Below are 17,784 nucleotides of genomic sequence, written 5' to 3' on the forward strand. Positions count from 1 at the left end.
TTGTGGGCGCTTGGCGCCACAGATCAATTTGTGCGGCTTTGGGATGCCTTCACAGTCACTGATGTAATCAAACCACCACTTGAACGATCTATCTAATCTGAAACAAAACAAACCCGACGGCGTGCCAAAACTGCCAATACGCGCGGCGCGGCACACAATCCCAACCCCAAAAACACACAAAAGCCAAGCATACATAGTATGCTCCATCGGCAATCCCTTGACCGTTCTAATAAGTGGGTCGCTTGCAGCTTGCCATTTCGGTGCTTGCAGCTTGCCATTCCGGTGCGTGCCGCCTTCAAACGCACCGCCTGATAACTACAGGGCAGAGCGGTTGCAGACGCTGCTCAAGTCTAAATCCTCGTCATCAACCCGGACGGCGTCCAAAATGGTGACCACTGTGCTAATACTGAGAAAAGCCACGCCCATGATCATCATCACCAGCGCCACAACCTGCCATACAGCACAAGCACAACTGTCAAATCTAACAGCACAGCAGGTGATGGCAAAGGGGAGGAAGTCACAGGGACCCACGCCCGTTCTCGCGCGCGCGCGCGCATACACACCTTGCGTATGCTGAGCAAGGGTGCGGGATACAACTTGAGAATGAAGAGCGGGGGCAGGATGAAGGAGATGCAGGTCGAGCCCGTCGAGCCAGCCAGCCCGATGACGAGGCTGACGTCTGTCACCGTCATGGCAATGGCATAAGCCACGCCAATAATGGTGATAATCACACCCACACGCGGCCAGGTGTCAAAGCGGCGCTGAGGCAGCAGCATCTCCACTGCAATGTCCCCGCTGTGTGTGTTTGTGTATGTATGTGTGAAGAGGCGGCGAGAGAGGGGGGACACAAGCCAGCCTGCAATGAGAAGCTTTTCTGTGGACACTTTTTGGCAATCCCAGCAGGCTTGTGGAAGAGCTTACCAGGGGTGCATCATTAGCGGAAAGCTGCAAAGTACAACGAGCGCCACGCCGAGACGGCCAACCATGACAAACTTGTCGTCCACCTGAGATCACCCATCGAAGGCGTCAGAGGAGAGGCTGTGCCGTGGGGCAAAGATGCAAAAACGCCCGAGGGAGGTTGTGGGCAGCACAAGAGGTTCAGAGGGCTGCGCGCGCTTTGCCAACCTCGTAGTTGAGCAAGACATTGCCCTGGGTCTCCTCAAAAAAGGTGAGATAGCCAAAAACTCCCACAATAATGTAAATCAGCATGCACACTGTGAGGGCGGCTATGGGGAAGGGCGCCAGGAGCAGCAAGGACATGAAGATGGAACGGACACGCAAATCAGACGTTCGGGAAGCGCGCGTGCCATGTCAAACCAAGAGTTGTATCATGTCCTGACCCACCTGTCGTGACGTTGCGGACTCGACGACGCGTAGGATTGTGCAAGGTCGTGACGAGGCTGAAGAGATTCATCTGACAGGTGTAGGCCAAGGTGACGATGGGCAGGGCACGAAAGACGCTTTCAGACAGATTGAAAAAGTTGGCGTCTTCGCCCGGACCCTCGATGATTGATTCACGTGATCGCATGACAACGACCACGACCAGATAAAGGATCATGGCCAGCGCCTGCATCCGGTTTACGGCAGCGAAATTGGATGAGCACTGGGTCGCCATGAAGCCATCGAGGAGTGAGTGCGATGCTCAAGACTACAACTGACAAAGTACGAAGTGTACTTGAGCGAGTCAAGATGGCGGAGGAGAGAAAGGGGCACAACGACAAGCAAGGCTAGGCTGATGCTAAAGTGCCGATGCGCGTAAATGCTGCAGTAGTCGGCCGGGGTACCACCCATCCAGTTGCCTAGAAAAGTGTCCAACATCAGCTTGGATGTGAGAACGGAAGGCAGTAATCGGAGCAATCTGCATGGTGGCGCAAGCCTGCAAAGCAGCTCGAGAGTTTGATCCTCAGATGAGCTTTGCACGTCACGAGCAGTCAAATATTTACCAATCAGGGGGGACATCATGTCACCGACGATCACAAGATAGGAAGTGCATGCTCCAAAACTGGAGATGAAGGTTGTGATTTGCGTTGCGATGACGCCCTTTTGACCAAAGCTATTGTATGCCACAGCCGATAGGCTACGGGCTGGCAAATTGAAAATAAAAAGTAAAAAAAAAAAAATGGTTCAGCTGGCTGGGAATCATTGGAAAAAAGGGGGCGGCAGCTGCAACAAGGGATCAGTGGACACGAAACGGACAAACCTCCACCAAACTTGGCTGCTGTGACCAGCATGCGACAGGAAAGAACCACGAGCAGGTAGACTACGACGAGGATGGTCGGTCCGACCACGATACCTGCGACATGGCGATCACAGAGTCGTGAGTCTGAGGGGTGTTTAGGTCAGGCGCCAGTGTGCGCACCGTAGGCTCTAGTCTTACCCGTGTTACGAAAGGCAAAGGGCAACGCCAAGACGCCCGCACCGACAACTGCGAAGCACACATGGCAGCACCAAGTCAAAGACAGAGTACGTGAGCCCCGTGTGTTGTTCCACAAGGTGTCAAGTGTAATGACAGGTCGTACTGGTGTTTGCCAGATTGAAGATGGCTGCCGGAGCTGTTGTCGTCACGTGCTCCTCTTCCTCCTCGCCTGATTCGCCAAGCAAAGGCTCAAACTCAAGCTCATCGTCCCAGTCAGAGGGCGTCGCGTCTCCCACTATTGTATCGAGCCGAGCACATGAGATGAGAGCAGGCGCGCGTGATTGCCGAGCTAACTGATGATCGATCGAGCCGATGACGCTTACACTTCATCCTGCTGCAGTTCAATCAGTGCGTTTTTTGTGCTTAGAAACACCTGTCGTTCTACACCACGATGACCCTCGACCTCCACCTGATAACCGCCTCTTCACAACCCGCACCGATCGGCACAGCGGCAATGCCAGTTCCCGACTCGCACACCCACAAACACACACACATACGAACTGCACATGCACACACAACAAATAATTTATTTTGGCATGCGCGAGAGAATGTGTGTGTGGGGTTTGCTCGTATTGTTTTTGGAGAAAGGTGTGTGTGTGTGTGTGTGTGTGTATGTGTGTGTGTGTGTGTGTGTGTGTGTGTGTGTGTGTGTGTGTGTGTGTGTGTGTGTGTGTGTGTGTGTGTGTGTGTGTGTGTGTGTGTATGTGTGAAGCAGAGTGTGAGAGTCAAGCAGAGAGTATGTGTAAGGCAGAGTGTGAGGCTGTCCTGGTGTGTACAGATATGGCGGGACTCCATGTGTCGCTGCCCTGTTTGAGTCTTGTTGACACCCAATATATTGAGTATCATTCCGGAAAGGGGCTCCCCTGGTGGGGCCTAGCTGCCACGATCTGTTGCTCGTGTGTGTACTCGACAAGTTTCATTTTGCATCAAGGTGTTTTTGGCATTGCTGAAGCGAGAAGCTTACAAGCAAAGCTTGCAAGCTAATCGTTGGCCTGTCCCCCGCTTGTCCCCCGGAAACTTACTTCAAAGCGATACAAGCACTCGCGCCAAACGGCTCGCAACACGGAACAACGCACCGTGGAACTGGCATTTTCCTCAACTTTGAGTTTGGACGCTCTTCCAACTCGCTGCTCCCTTCTGGGAAAGAGTCGACTCTCAAGATCGCACCCGCTTTCAAGCTCAAGGCCCACGCCCCTGCCCGTTTCGACCAGCGCCAGTCGGTGGCCATGGACGCCATACCGCAGGAGGTGATCTTCTTCGCCCCGGTGAGGACTGGCAAAACAACCTCACTGCTTTGGCTCGGGGACTGTGAGCCCATGCGGCATCTCAACGTGGCCCACGAGGCTGCGGATGCGGTGACGGTGGCATCTCAATCCCGCTCTCTTCCGGTAGTTGGCTTGCCTGCATGCTTGGCACAGTGATGCACAGAAAACTTTGGCGATGAGATCATTGTTGTCGTGGCAAGCAGCTCTGTATGTGGTTCTTCTCCGTTAACATGTAAATTGCAGATTGCACAGCGACTTGACGTCGGCGTCAGCAACGCTACTGCCCACGGAAGTGTTCAGCTTCCACGTTCCATTCATGAGCTGTGAGCAATTCACGTCCACGCTGATAAGGGCGGAGTCGGGCTTTGATACAGAGTGGACACGGGTTGTCAAGCCGACCAAGTAAATGCAATAATTAATGATCTGGAACGCTGGCATCACCAATTCCCCGCTTACCTCAGCAAAGGCTGCGTGGAAGACAAAAAAGAACAAAAACAACAACAGGCCGCGATCAAAGACGCACGCGGACAGACTAGTCAATCAGCGCCATGCTGAAGCTGCTTTCTTGATTGACCTCGAAGGCGAGTTGCGTGCCTTGGACATGGACCCAGACCGAGGCATAATCGCCTTCATCAAGGTAAAGCAGTCCGGCAACGCTGACCGACTCGACGCGAAGGTTAAGGCCACCAAAGGGGGTGCGCACCGCAGAGAGTCCACTGGCCTCATGTGACGACGCGTTGCTGTCGGCACTTGAGCGGATGGAGACAGTTGCATGCGAGGCATTCATCAGGTTGTCTAACCGGATGGTGGCCGTGGCGTAATAAAACCCTGCCTTCAGGGCAAAGAAGCGTCCCGAAGTACCGTTGAAGGCGCCACCGCGATCAAAACACAGGCCAGAGCTATCCGTCAAGTCTGACCAGCCCGTCACTTCAAAAGCCTCCGAGGTGGACGAGGCGCTGGTGCTCAACTTCAAGGCGCAAAAGGCCAGGCTCGGCTCGAGCCGCGCGGCAGAAAAGTGGGAGTGAGGTAGAAAGGAAAAGGAGCGAGTCGAGTGGCTGTAGCCGCCGGCTCGCATCTGGTCGCCAGCCTGCAGAAACACCAGGGCGGAAAAGGTGACAGACTCAAACTCGTGTGGATAGGGCCAGCTGCGAATGGCCTGCAAGGGGGTTTTGTGGGTGGCGTGCTCGTTCACAATTACGAGCAGCCGATCAAAGTCGGCGGCCCATGGATCAGCATCTTGGTCATCGCTTGCCCGCAACCGATTGTCAAACATCATGGACAGCGTCACAAGAAAGACACCACTTTCCTTGGCAGTGTAGACAGAGTCCTGCAGCTCACCTCCAAAAACAAAGGTCGTGGCACTGTTGGGTGACGCCGCAGACCAGCCGGTAATGGGATAGGCTTCACCGGTAACATTGATGAAATTTTCCTCGGTCAGCATGGCATAAAAGCCCTCGGTAGGCTGCACCCGATAGGCCGCCAAGCCAGAGCCGAGACCAACCACAAATTCCGGATCGTTGATCGCGTAAACCCCCACATAAAAGGGGGTGTTCGGGGCCAAGCGAACAATGCCGATCGAGGTGAATGTTCGCGCGGCAATCTCTGCGGACCCATGGGCCACACTCAATCCATTGCTGCTAAAGCTTATGCCATTGTTGACGTGCACCCCGACTTGAAACCAGCCGTTGGTGAGGTTTTCGAGGCGGATGTTGAACGCAATAAGGTAGTAGCCGAGACTGGCAGCAGTCGTGGCGGTTGAGCCGTTAAAGCTGGTTTCTGCGCGAATAAATGTGGCGTGCCGTTGGCCCGACGCCGCTGGCTCAAACCCGTGCAGGCTGTGGTACACACTGTTCCCACTGCTCCAGGCCAGCGGCGCTTCGAGGTCGAGGCTGAAGCCCCAGTTGCGAGGCCGGCAGATGGTGTCCGCCCTGGCCGAGCAAGGCTCAAGCGCCTGGTCTTCAAGACAATCGGTGCAGCTGAGGCATACCGTGTCGCTGTGCGTTGTACAAGCGTGCGCTTCGTACTCGCTGTTCGGGTCGCAGGCAGTACACGGCTCACACCGGGCGTTACGCAGCCCGGTGCAAGGCGAGGCCAGCCATTGGTTCTCAGGACAGGCTTGGGTGCAGGGCGAGCACAAGCGCGCGCTGCTGACTGTTTCGCCTTGAGCCAGAAAAGTTCCATCGGCACACGGAGTGAGAGCATCAATCAAACGCGCCTGCGTGGTCACAACCTGAGACATGGCATTGACCAGCGCGTGCAGCTCGTCCACATTGACGCCATTGACAAACACCTGACCCCCATGCTCCTGAGAACTGTTGATGTACAAATTCCCAAGAGCATCCGTTACCACCACCGCTTCCTCCCCGGGCGCCCTTGGCACCAACGCCCCCAATACCAACGCCAGCGTCAGGCGCAGCCCCAGCACGCGCCTCGACCCGCCCGCCATCAGAAAAAAAATCCATTGTCAGAATGTCAGAACATTCGTCATGTACCTGGATGAAAAAAGATGACAAGAAGGAGTCTAGTGGTAACCCTGCTATAGTTGTCTAGGCTGGAGGGACCAGGCACTGGCAGCCGGTGCTGTGCCGCCGCTGGCGGGAGACGGTGGGTGTGAGTGTGCGTATGCGTGTGGCTGCGTGGTATCTGTGTGACGATGTGCGAGGACCACGCAAGCGTCCGATGAAAACGCCTTCAGCTCTGTTGCTGGGATCAAATGTTGTTGTAGGGGGTTCCAAGCCGATTGCGCGGTCCCCCTATCACACCTCACAGCAGCAATGACCACACCATCAGGCCAATGATCAACCTAATCCCCCTTTAAAAATTCACACGCTTTACACACCTTTATCCTTTACGCACACACACCTTTTTGTTGCGCCGGCACACACACACACTCTCCCTCTCTCATTTTTCTCTCTCTCTCTCTCTCTCTCTCTGACTGCGCGGGTGTGTCAGTGGAAAAGCAGAAACATCAGACTTGCAAACATGGCGACGATCGTGCCCAAGGATGGCTTTGATGCCGAGGAACTCTGCGAGGTGCGTTCACGGGATCCCTTTGGGCGTTGGGGAAAGGTACAGAGCAATCAGTGGTCACTGGCCACTGAGAGATGGGAAGAAGGGGCGTGTCTGGGTGGTCTGTGCTGAATCTTCGGCCGCGACAAAGCCGCTGAACACGCATGCCTCTTGGCATCTACTCCGATTGGGCTGGCTTGATGGCTCGATGGCTGGTGGCTGGACTTGTGGCTCATCGGCCCATGCTCTGCATTTGCACGGTCATGACGGTTCACACCTCCGGATTTGTTATTGTTACTTTTACGACAGGGTCTGCGCAAGGCCATGAAAGGTGTGTGACAGTTCGCACTGAAACGCGCTTGTTTGAAGGCATGCACACCAGAAACACCGACTCATCCCTGTCGTTTGGCTGCCTCGGTGGATACTTGTGGATACAGGCTTTGGCACTGATGAGAAGGCCATTATTGAGGTACGCCCTCTGTTGTCTCCTGAAACCACAACGGTGGCATGAGTCACCCTGACCTATTTGTGGATGGCTTCCCAGATTCTTTGCAGCGTGGATAATGCGCAGCGCCAGGAGCTCAAGCACAAGTTCAAGGTATCCACTCAGCCTGTGGCAATCTCACAGCTGCTACCAGGGTGCGCATAGTTCTCACTGCTCTTGGTCCTAAAACATGTTCCCTTTGACCTAGGCCATGTATGGCCGCGATCTCATTTCAGACTTGAAAAGTGGTACGTCGTGACAGGCCCTCTGCAATCCGCACCAGACCAGCCAACCTAACCATTCTGTCTCTCCTCCAGAACTTGGTGGCAACTTTGAGGATGCCGTGCTGGCCTTGATGCAAACGCCGGCCGAGTCAGTACTTGAACTGCAGACCCTTGCTCGCATGCCCATGCACATACACACACGAGATCCACGCTTTGACACTTTTTGTTCACATGCACACGGCACCCAAGTCAACTTGACGCGAGCCACTCATGTTTGTCCGACTTGGCAAATAACCCACGTGCAGCTACGATGCCGAGTCTCTCTACCAAGCCATGCTGGTGCGCTGCTGGGTCATACCTCTAACCCTGCTTGGAATAGCCACGTGCTCCTTTCTTTCATCTAATGAGCCCGTGTGTCATTGTCCCCATGATTCCAGGGCACGGGCACCGACGAGGCTCAAATCACTGAGATTCTGGCCTCCCGCAGCAATGAAGAAATCGCGGCCATTGTCGAGAGCTACAAGGAACAGTACAATCGCACGCTTGAAGAGGACATCTCCTCTGAAAACGGGGGCCATCTCAAGCGCATCTACATCTCACTCCTGCAGGGCGCACGCCCGGACGACGACGGTGATGAGGCCCAAGCTGTGGACGACGTAAGCCAACCTTGAGATACATGCTCCATCACGATTGCCACGCTTCCGCCCTCACGACAAAAGATCATTGTCCCGCTCAATTTGTCGTGTCAATTCATCAGGCCAAGGTGCTCTTTGAAGCTGGCGAGAAGGTAAGACTTGTTTGATCAGGCACATTTCTGTCTCGACAACATAGAAACTCACCGTGTTGCTTTCCCAACATCTTTTCCGCACGTACCATTGCAGAGCTGGGGAACGGATGAGGTGAGTCGACACACATGCCTTGCCATGAACCTTTTGAGCACCATGACCCCTTGCTGCCAGCTAACCGCCAACCGCATTTGGGCGCTCTCTCTCTCTCTCTCTCTCTCTCTCTCTCTCTCTCTCTCTCTCTCTCTCTCTCTCTCTCTCTCTCTCTCTCTCTCTCTCTCTCTCTTCTGTCACCCGTTTTAGAGCGAGTTTAACCGCATCTTCATGACGCGCTCGCCCAAGCATCTGGCTTGTAAGTTGTTCTGTGTCAGGACCCCTTGTATTGCATTAGCACTAGCACAGTACCTGATCTTGTTTTACACGCGTCTGGACCGACTCTGATGCAGTGGTTGCCGAAGAGTACAAGAAACTGAGCGATTACACCCTGCGCCGCGCTGTGGAGAAGGAGATGAGCGGCAACTTTGAGTTTGCGATGGTCACTCTGATCCAAACAGCCGTGGATATGCCTGGCTACTTTGCTGAGCGCATCCACCGTGCTGTCGATGGCATGGGCACAGCCGATCAAGATCTGATTCGCGTCTTTGTCACCCGGTGCGTAGCTCCGCCCCTACCGCCGCGCGCGCCTCGTTTGTTTTGTTTTTTTTTGTCACAGTCGTACACCCCCGTTCTCACCACCATGGCACATGTAATGGCATTTGCATGAACACAGTTCGGAAAAGGATCTGGCCATTGTTGACGAGCGCTACAAGGACATGTATGGCAAAGGCCTGGCTCCCACGATCAAGGACGAAATTGGCGGCGACTACAAGCGTCTCCTTTTGCACATTCTCAAGGCCGAGTAATCTTTGGGCGAGCAAGCCCAATACCACCTCTTGACCCACAGTTTATTGTCTTCCCCGCTGCCACAAGAGCAGCCCCCAGCTTTTTTCCAATCCAGTCGTCAAAACGTCTGATGTGCCCCAATGCACGTGGAGCGCAATGCACGTGTGAGCGACCGCATCTTTTGCTTTACTTCAAATACAGAGAGGTGGGAATGGACACGTAGACTGGGTAGATGATCGCGTGAGAGTTGCGGCACTACCCGCACGACAAGTAGCAGATGGTAACCAGCAACCAAGAACAGGCCAACCAACAGACAGGTTCACGCCGCGTCGCGATGGTGCATCTGATCAATTTTTTTTTATTTATTTTTTTTATTTTTATCTTTCATTACATGTAAATGAAAGAAAACTTTTTTCTTGATTTTTATTTATTTGATTTTTTTTTTTTTTTTGCAGTCGTATTTTGTTTGTGGGAGGAGGAGAAGGGGAGGGCACGCACGGACAGGGATACGCGACGGGATGCGGGGCGTACAGGTGCGGGTGATTGGCTGCCAGTTGCGGGCTGGTGCAGGTGATGTTAGTGCTGATGGTGGCGCGGCTTTGCTGGAGAGTCGCAACGGTGTCGATGCTGCACCTGCTTCGCCGGGTTCCGGGTCGACGGATAAGATTGCAAAGCCTGCTCCGAGCACTAGCGATGCCGTCGTGGCGGTACGAGACCAAGCCCAGACCCTTGAGCCTGTGCGCGCCCTGGTCAACCAGCTACACATGCATGCATTGGTACTCATTTTTGCCCGTGCACTTTGGGACCCGAGCAGGAGTATCAGGTTCAAATCCAGGACTCTGGCGCCAAATCTGCACGTGTGCTCTTGAAACGCTACTCGGAGTTTGACGCTCTGCGCCATGCCCTACGGGTCCGGCATGGCAGCGCCATTCCCAAGGAGGTGGATGCACATTTTCCACGCAAGCGCCTCTTCGCTTCCAACACAAGGTCAGCCCATTCAAGGCGGAGTCAAACGTGTGCGCGGCGCCAAGCCAGCGCTGGTGCATAGCCTCAACCGTGCGCGCCCATGACCTTGTCTTCCTCTCTCCGAATTTTACAGCGATAGCGTGACTGCAGAACGGACCATCAAATTGGACGCTTGGCTACAATCTGTCCTGCAGCTCGATGTCTTAGCCGATAGTGCCATCTTGGCGAGCTTCCTTGAGCGGCCTCAAGACACCGTGCTCTATTCAACATGGACCGTGTGCCCCGCCTGTCGGCTCCTACGCCACCGCGCTCTCCATCACCACCACTTTCACCACACCCAAGATCCCTCCACCAGCTCTGCTTTCCATTTTGAAGCTGCCTGGTTGCCGGGCACCGTCGTCATAGATGGGGAAGGTCGCAATATTTGGCTCTCGGCTCGATGCCAGCATCACGGCATCGTTCGCGCCTTGATGCACAGCCGCGCCGCGGTGGCCTGGCGCACGCTCTGCCTCCGAGGCCGTTTCTCCTTTTTAACGGAAACTGACCATGTATACCCTGCCCTTACCATCAGCGGTCACCCAACGGCACAAGCACCCCCGGCGCCTGGCACAGAGGCATCCGCACCCCCACCCACGCTCATGGGACCACATTGGCAAGTCGACCCTTTTCGTGCCACCGTCACCGTTGAACTATGTGCCTCGCCTGATCTGACGGCCTCTGGCCGTGGTCGGGCTGGCAGCATAACAACTTCGAGCGCACACTCTGCCGGCGCTTCCGCCAGCAGTGGCCCAAACGTGCCGGATACCCCACGCAAAGTTCAGCTTCTCTCCGCTCTGGAGCTGCGCGACGCAGTTGCGGCCGCCATGACAGCGCTCCGTGCCAGCCTGAGCAATTTTGAGCGCTTTGCAGTGCGCTTCCGCACAGAGCACAACGTACCCGCTGAGGAGCTGAATCAAGTTCTCCTCCATCTCATGGGGGAGGAACTGCGTGGTCTTCGACTCGGGGTACAAGTGCCACCAGAGACCATGGCTAGCTTGGCTGATTTACCAGACTCCATTTTCCTGAGCCCACGCGTGTACGCCTTGCTGGACAGTCGCGTTCGTCGGGGTGACGAGGACTGGGCTCGCCAAGGCCTTGTGGCAGCGTTAGCGGCGCTGGCCGCCTTCCAGGATATCCAAGTCCACGTGCAAATCAGAGTCGAAGCCCCTTTGCCCAACCTCGAGACCTTCTTCCTTTCCCTACTTCGCCATCGTGCCATGGTTCGCAGCGTGACGGTAGTACTGGTGCGCAGTAGCCAGCTACAGCTTCGCGTTGCTCACAAACTGGCCCGGCAGTCGCCGGATTTTGACCCCACGAGCACCACAACTCAACCAACTGGTGGCTCGGGAGCAAGTCGTGCGGCGACATCGGCCATTGTGAGCAACGGAAGTCAGATCCAATTTGGGCGCGCTCCAGCGGCACGCGATCTCAATGACGTCGACGTGGTGCCGGTGACTCGGCTCATCACGCGAGCTTGCATGGGAAACGACGTGGACTTGGTTGAGAATGACTTTTTCTCGCCTCTAGCCCTGCAGCTCCTCGAGCCTCTGCTTTACGTCTTGGGCTATGGCTGCTACCGCGTGATATACCCAGCTTTGCTGACTCCTGTGACCATCGTGGTTCACTTTGCGGTAAGTGTTGTGAACCGTTGCCATTCTGCCATCGATCCCTCGTGGTCCCGTCGTCTCTCACTCCCGCGTTCTTTTGGGCCCACGCACCCTCCATTGACACAGGATTATACGAGCGTTCCGCTGGCCCGGATATTTGACATGGAGCTGCTGATCATAGAGCTGCTGCCCATGGTCTCTGCGCTGCGCGCAGCCAAATATGGCTCGCTGACCTCACTTACGCTGGTGGGCAAGGCCAAGGCAGCGCTGCGCAAGTGCTGGCAGCCCGCTTGGATCCAAGCCCACCCGGACATGGTCACTGTGGGCTTGGACAAGGCCGTGCTTGACGTCGTGGAGCGTGTGGCCCTTCGCTCTCAGCTCTTGATTGCGGACCGCCTGACGGACGATGCGGCGGTAGACATGCTGGCGGGCTACCCTCCCTCGCAATAGGTCGGAGTCAACCCTTTTTGGGGTTTGGCTCAACATTGGGACAAGATTAATATGAATTGATCGAGAAGGAGAGCGGCGCACAGCGCAGCCTTGCGCTGGGCATCACAACACGGAGCCAATTAAAGAAAAAAGAAAGAGCAAGTTGTCAACGCTCCATTGTCTTAGATTAATTGGACTTCCGGCCACAATGTCACGGCAAAAGAGGTGGTTGTGCCTGGCAGCGCCATCGAGCGCTGACGACTGCGCAGCAGCGCCAGCCCCACACCTGGCGCAACATGTGTAGACCACCCGGATGAGAGATTGGCTCACGTTGCGAAGTAAAGAAGGAAGCAATGGGGATTCCAAATGCAAAAAAAATTGCCGCGCACCAGTGATAAGATCGGGACGTAGGGTTGGGGCACCGTCAACCGTGCGTCCACGGGATGTGGGCCGAAACATGGAAAGTGGTACGACAAATTCTTGCCAGCCCTCGTTATTTTGCAGCTATACCCAGGACAAGGGCAGAACAGAAAATAGAATGAAAAGAATTCATCAAAAACCGAGACTGTAAGCGGGTCAAGGATTGCACCAAAAACAAGCTGTCTGGCTGGCCCCGGTGGCACGCACCTCCACATCAGCCTGATAAGAAAGAGCTTTGCCACGGCCCTGTGAAGCGCCAGCAGGTGCACTCAACACCGGACCGAGGGCATGCTGATCAACATCAACCAAGAGCGAGTATACGAGACCGGATCCGGCAGTCGCCGAGTCTTTGCTGCGAAGCCAGCCGCGCAGCTCCCATTGACGACCGGGTTGCTCCAGGTCTTCCAGATCTGCAGCGGTGACACGCTCCTCGACAGGTAGACGAGCCGAAGCCAAAACAAAGCCAACCAGTTTACCGCTGCGCTCTCCAGGCAGTGCTGCCAGCCAACCTGAATAACGTAAAAAGGTCAATGAAGCAACGACCCTGAGTCACCGCCTCTGCAGGAGCGGTAGTACCAACCGTGAAGCTCAATGGGCACTGCAGGAGCGGCCGACGCAACTTTGGTCCGCTTGGCAGCCGGCATCGGACCAATGGTGGCATCCCCAGCCTCAGTGCAAGAGACAGGTGATACCGTGGCGCTGGATCGCCCGACACCCGCGCGCTCAGTCCCGTCCGTCCGGACCTGCGCCGCAAAATGGCATGGAATGGCAAATGGCTTGAGCTGTTTCGGGTTGGTGAATATCATTTGGCCCAGGGCATGAACAAGAGACCAAACTCACGTTAAAGTCTTGCACCGTCAGCATCCAGCTTCGCCATGGCTCCAGTTGCTTTGGACCGTGCCCATCAACAGGCTACAAGCACCGAGCGTTGAGAAAAATGCATGCGTCGCGTCGAGTCGGTGATGGAGCCAGCACTTTGCAACACAGTTGCAGAAGAGAAAGAGGTCCGGGTTGCGCACCTGGTGAACGTGATCAAAGCCGATGCGTGGTCCGGCTACGTGCAAACCCAGCCATGGCAGACGCTGTGAGTCGTGACAACCAAACGATGGGCAACCGACCCGCAAGGAGAAAGAAGAGCGGCCCCCGCTCACCTGCCACGTTGGCCAAGCCCAACAACTGCCGCACGTTGTGCCAAAACGCAGCCGCGACATTCAACCAAAGCATCCACATGTTCCCCTCACTGCCGTAAAAAAAAAATTAAAAATTTAATTAAAAGCTTAAAAGCTTATAACGTTGTTATGATGTTTTACATCTTTTAACGTTGCTTGTTGCTTGATCTACAGATTAAATTCTGGCATGCTGAATAGATTTTAAAGTTTGAACAGTACAATGTCATGATTTACATGTAGTACATGTACATCGGATGTATGAGCGTGTAAACCTTACGTTTTTTAAAATGTTTCTTGTTTTTGGTTTTTTTTTGATGATGATGACGTTGAAAAGTGTCGCACGTGTGACCATTTGAAATTGTTTTTTTTTTCTTTTTTTTTTTTCTCATTTTTTCGTTGAACGGACTTTTGGGAGGCGGCCGAGCTGATTAGATCTGTGACGATGGCGGGTAAGAGCAAGAAGACAGCGTCGGGAGCGACAAGCAGCCCGTCGCAGGGGACTGGATCTCGTGGTGTTGGTTGCTGCAGCATTGTGGGGCCGATCTTGGCGGTGCTTTTCGCCGTGGGGTTGATCACGGCGCCGTTTGCCAGCTGGGAGGTGTTGGCGGCCGTCACCACCGCCGGCATCCATGCCTATGGTGCCGCCCACCACGCTACGCTGGGAGCACTTTGGCTTACCGTTGGTGTTCCGTATGAGATGATGGCTGCTCCAGAGGCCCTGACCTTTGACAATCAAGTGGTTGTGATCACGGGCGCATCCAGCGGGATTGGCGCTGACATGGCTCGCCAACTGGCCGAGTATGCCAACGTAACGCTGGTCCTGGCAGCACGCCGCCAGGAGAAGCTGGTGGCGGTGGCCGAGGATTGTAAGAGCATCAATCAACAAACAAAAGTGGACACGGTCAGCTATGATGCTGCCGACCCGGCAGCCGGCTCTGCCCTGGTGGAGGGCGTTCTCAAGCGGTTTGGACGCATTGACACGCTCATTCTCAATGCCGGCATTGCAGGCCCCTGGGCTGAGTTTGAGACGCTACCCCAAGACCTTCGTTCGTTGCACCGCGTGATGGACGTCAACTACTGGGGCTACGTATATGCCGCACATGCAGCCATTCCCGCGCTCAAGGCTTCGCGCGGCCGATTGGCCGCCGTCTCTTCCTTTTACGGCCGCATTCCTGCCCCTTACCAGGCCGGCTACAGCGCCACCAAGCATGCCATGCAAGGCTTTTTCAACACCCTGCGGCCCGAACTTGCTCGTCACGACGTCAGCGTCACGCTTCACCTTCCCGGCGGCATCGCCACCGAAGTGCAGGTATGTCATCTGGAAGCACAACTCACCATCTCCACGACACACCAGTGGCGATGACAGCAAAAACAGTAGTATTTGCAACGTGCCAGGGGCCAAATCTCAAAGCTGATGGATTTGATATGCGCCACTCAAGCCCACGCTCACGTTGGCCATGGCTGGCTCGCACCTCTTGCTTTTTTTTTTAATATCCATGCAGCAAAAGTTTGAGACGGCCGATTCGAAGCGTGTCAACTTGCTGATGCCCGATGCTTTCTTGGCACCTTCTCCCAAATGCGCTGCCTCTGTGCTGAGCGCGACGCTGTGGCGACAGGCAGAAGCCTACTACCCCTTTTACGCCTTGGCTGCCAGCGAATTCCGCCAAGCCGCCAAGGACCTGTTTGATCGCGGCTTCTCGGAACTGGTCAAGTACTACATGGACCAAGGTTTCTTTCAACTGCAGTAAAGACTTTTTGCGTCGACATGCTGGGACCGTCACGCCACGGCAATCCATGCATTTTGGTGGTCTGGTGTGTCACCTCCCGTACAACCTTGTAAACCCGGGCGCGTGCGTGTGCATTGGCGTGTCATGTGGCTCATTAGCATCAAATATGTCGGGACAGGAAGGGGATATAAAGCGGCTTTCAAAACGGGAGAGGGAAAGAAACCTCCAGAGACAAACACACAACACACAACAGCACAAAGACACTTGAGTGGAAACGACACCAATCTGGATGGCCCAGAGGCAAGATGACTGTGCAATCACCACGTGGGCGTGCAAGGCCGGCACAAAACCATGACACGTACAGGCCACATCCATCCACTGACAAACACACCCAGAGCGACGAGCTCAAGGCTCGGACACGACAGAACAGTGGGGGGCGATTACGAGGCCCACCAGACAAGGCGAGACACGGCGGAAGAAAAGACAACCGCCCATGTCAGTTTTGACAGCACAACACGGGAAACTACGATCATAGGTTTAGTACACGGCGTTTATTCGGCTTTTTGAGCAGCCTGAGGTTTGACACCGAGCTCGACCAGATGATCAAGGTACTTGCGAAAGGCACCGTAGAGGGTGGGGGTGTAGTTGTAGGGGACGCTGTACTTATCGCAGACAGCCTTGACAATGGGCTGGATGTGGCGATGGTGGCAGTGGTTCACGGTGGGAAAGAGGTGGTGTTCAATCTGGTAGTTGAGGCCACCGGTGAAGAGGAAGGTGGCGTAGCTGTTGTGGGCAATGGTGTGGCTGGTCATGACCTGGTGCTTGTAAAAGTCCGAGTCATACTGGTCCACGTTGGCAGGGGTCAGGTGGTTGACTTGAGAGGAGAGCATGAAGGAGACGGAGGTGATGGTGACGGGAAGGGTGGCAAAGAGGAAGGCCTTCCAGGTGGGGAAGATGACAAAGGGGAGAGCGTAGCAGAGCAGCCAGGTGATGACGCGGCCAGCCCAGTGAATGGTGACGCGGGAGGGGCTCAGCTCCATCATCTTGAGAGAGCGGTTGTATTCGCCGGTGAGGAACATCTGGACGGGCTTGATAAAGCTCATAGCGTAGGTACCAATGATCCAGATGGGGGCCCATGTGAAGGCCTGGTGTGCGTGCATGGGGCGCCAGCGAAGCGTCTTGGTGTGACGCTCCATGCTGGCATTGTGGTAGAGATCGGGGTCCTTGTTTGGAATATTGGCGTACACATGGTGGCCAATGACGTGCTGATGGTACCACTCTAGGGGCGAGCTAAAGTACCAGCCCCAGTAGGTACCAAGGGCATTGATGCGCCAATCCTGGGCCAAGCCAAAGTGGCTGCCATCGTGGAGAAGATTGACGCCCAGCACCCAGTAGGTAATGGACATGGCAACGAGGGCAAGAAGGTCACCGCGGAAGCAGCCGGGTAGGGTGGCCACGAAGATTGCAAAGAGGATGCCCAACTCGAGCCAACGGGCTGGCGTGGCCTTGGTCGCGGCGAGCAACGACACGCCGCGGCGCTTGGCCTCGGCCTGAAAGTAGGCGCGGACCTTTTGGCGAACCTCAAAGGCGAAATCGGAGATGGGCGCCTCGGTGCGGGCACCCCCGTCCTTTTGCTCCACCTCGGGCCACTCAAACTCCTCTCCCGTGTCGCGTTCGTCGAGCAGTCGGCACGGCTCTTTGGTTTCATACTTGGCCAGAATGGCCTCCAGCTTGGGCCTGGAAGTGAAGGGGTGGTGCACCTATCCAAGAGGCCCACGGGCGCACAACGGAAGGGCAGGGTGTCAGAAAGCTGTGCAGGCACAGGCTGGGTGGACCAGGGCGGGATGGACAACACAAGGACCAGTTGGCACTGCCAATTACGCCGCAAGCGCACTTGGCACGTGATGTCAACGGTTTTGCATTTGGGGTGAATTTGGCAGCCGCCTGCCCGTCTGCCCGCCTGTTCCCAACGGTATACCACAACCCTCCCTCCACCACTCACACCCTGGCAGCCCAAATAACGCCTTGACGGGCCCGTCTTGACGGGGCTCTGAGCGCTGACGCGTGTCCCACTCACGCTCTTATGACATATCCAAAGGACTCGATTCACTCACCTCAAAGAGGGCAGTCGCATCACGACCTTGACCGAGGGAGAGCATGATCGGCCCACCAGGGTGATCAAACCCGCGCATATCATACCACTTGCCATGAATACGCATGGCCTTGGTCGAAGCCAGCGCCTCACCCCCCAACTTGCCCGCTGCCATGGCTCCAACACCCGTAGGACCCGCTGCCATCTCGCTCCTATAGTAAAAAGGAAACTGCGTGTGTGTCTGTGTCTGTGTGTGTGTGTGGAAGAGAG

General features: G+C 55.4%; 6 protein-coding genes across 6 annotated transcripts; 3 read left to right on the forward strand and 3 right to left on the reverse strand.

Moving 5' to 3' along the window:
* Positions 1 to 315: 315 nt before the first annotated feature.
* Positions 316 to 1,615, reverse strand: MONBRDRAFT_37064 (uncharacterized protein; the record flags this gene model as incomplete). The annotated part of the gene is made up of 5 exons (XM_001745875.1): positions 316 to 450; positions 564 to 795; positions 922 to 1,004; positions 1,126 to 1,226; positions 1,345 to 1,615. 5 exons carry the CDS (start codon positions 1,613 to 1,615, stop codon positions 316 to 318), a joined length of 822 nt encoding a protein of 273 aa, XP_001745927.1.
* A 2,598-nt stretch (positions 1,616 to 4,213) lies between these two features.
* MONBRDRAFT_37065 (uncharacterized protein) lies at positions 4,214 to 6,127 on the reverse strand (the record flags this gene model as incomplete). Its single annotated transcript, XM_001745876.1, has 1 exon — positions 4,214 to 6,127. The coding sequence occupies one exon, from the start codon at positions 6,125 to 6,127 to the stop codon at positions 4,214 to 4,216; it is 1,914 nt and encodes a 637-aa protein (XP_001745928.1).
* Positions 6,128 to 6,618: 491 nt separating this feature from the next.
* Positions 6,619 to 9,188, forward strand: MONBRDRAFT_37066 (uncharacterized protein). Its single transcript, XM_001745739.1, has 10 exons — positions 6,619 to 6,714; positions 7,000 to 7,021; positions 7,128 to 7,159; positions 7,235 to 7,288; positions 7,836 to 8,054; positions 8,156 to 8,185; positions 8,280 to 8,297; positions 8,487 to 8,535; positions 8,630 to 8,834; positions 8,953 to 9,188. Exons 1-10 carry the CDS (start codon positions 6,664 to 6,666, stop codon positions 9,083 to 9,085), a joined length of 813 nt encoding a protein of 270 aa, XP_001745791.1. The 5' UTR covers positions 6,619 to 6,663; the 3' UTR covers positions 9,086 to 9,188.
* A 395-nt stretch (positions 9,189 to 9,583) lies between these two features.
* On the forward strand, positions 9,584 to 12,185 carry MONBRDRAFT_37067 (uncharacterized protein; the record flags this gene model as incomplete). The annotated part of the gene is made up of 4 exons (XM_001745740.1): positions 9,584 to 9,772; positions 9,901 to 10,052; positions 10,165 to 11,701; positions 11,804 to 12,185. The coding sequence occupies 4 exons, from the start codon at positions 9,584 to 9,586 to the stop codon at positions 12,125 to 12,127; spliced, it is 2,202 nt and encodes a 733-aa protein (XP_001745792.1). The 3' UTR covers positions 12,128 to 12,185.
* Positions 12,186 to 14,395: 2,210 nt separating this feature from the next.
* On the forward strand, positions 14,396 to 15,443 carry MONBRDRAFT_25428 (uncharacterized protein; the record flags this gene model as incomplete). The annotated part of the gene is made up of 2 exons (XM_001745741.1): positions 14,396 to 15,004; positions 15,198 to 15,443. The coding sequence occupies 2 exons, from the start codon at positions 14,396 to 14,398 to the stop codon at positions 15,441 to 15,443; spliced, it is 855 nt and encodes a 284-aa protein (XP_001745793.1).
* Positions 15,444 to 15,973: 530 nt separating this feature from the next.
* MONBRDRAFT_8218 (uncharacterized protein) lies at positions 15,974 to 17,689 on the reverse strand (the record flags this gene model as incomplete). The annotated part of the gene is made up of 2 exons (XM_001745877.1): positions 15,974 to 17,182; positions 17,537 to 17,689. 2 exons carry the CDS (start codon positions 17,687 to 17,689, stop codon positions 15,974 to 15,976), a joined length of 1,362 nt encoding a protein of 453 aa, XP_001745929.1.
* Positions 17,690 to 17,784: the final 95 nt, after the last annotated feature.

This window comes from Monosiga brevicollis, genomic scaffold (assembly GCF_000002865.3).
Source record: "Monosiga brevicollis MX1 MONBRscaffold_10 genomic scaffold, whole genome shotgun sequence".
Lineage (NCBI taxonomy): Eukaryota > Choanoflagellata > Craspedida > Salpingoecidae > Monosiga > Monosiga brevicollis.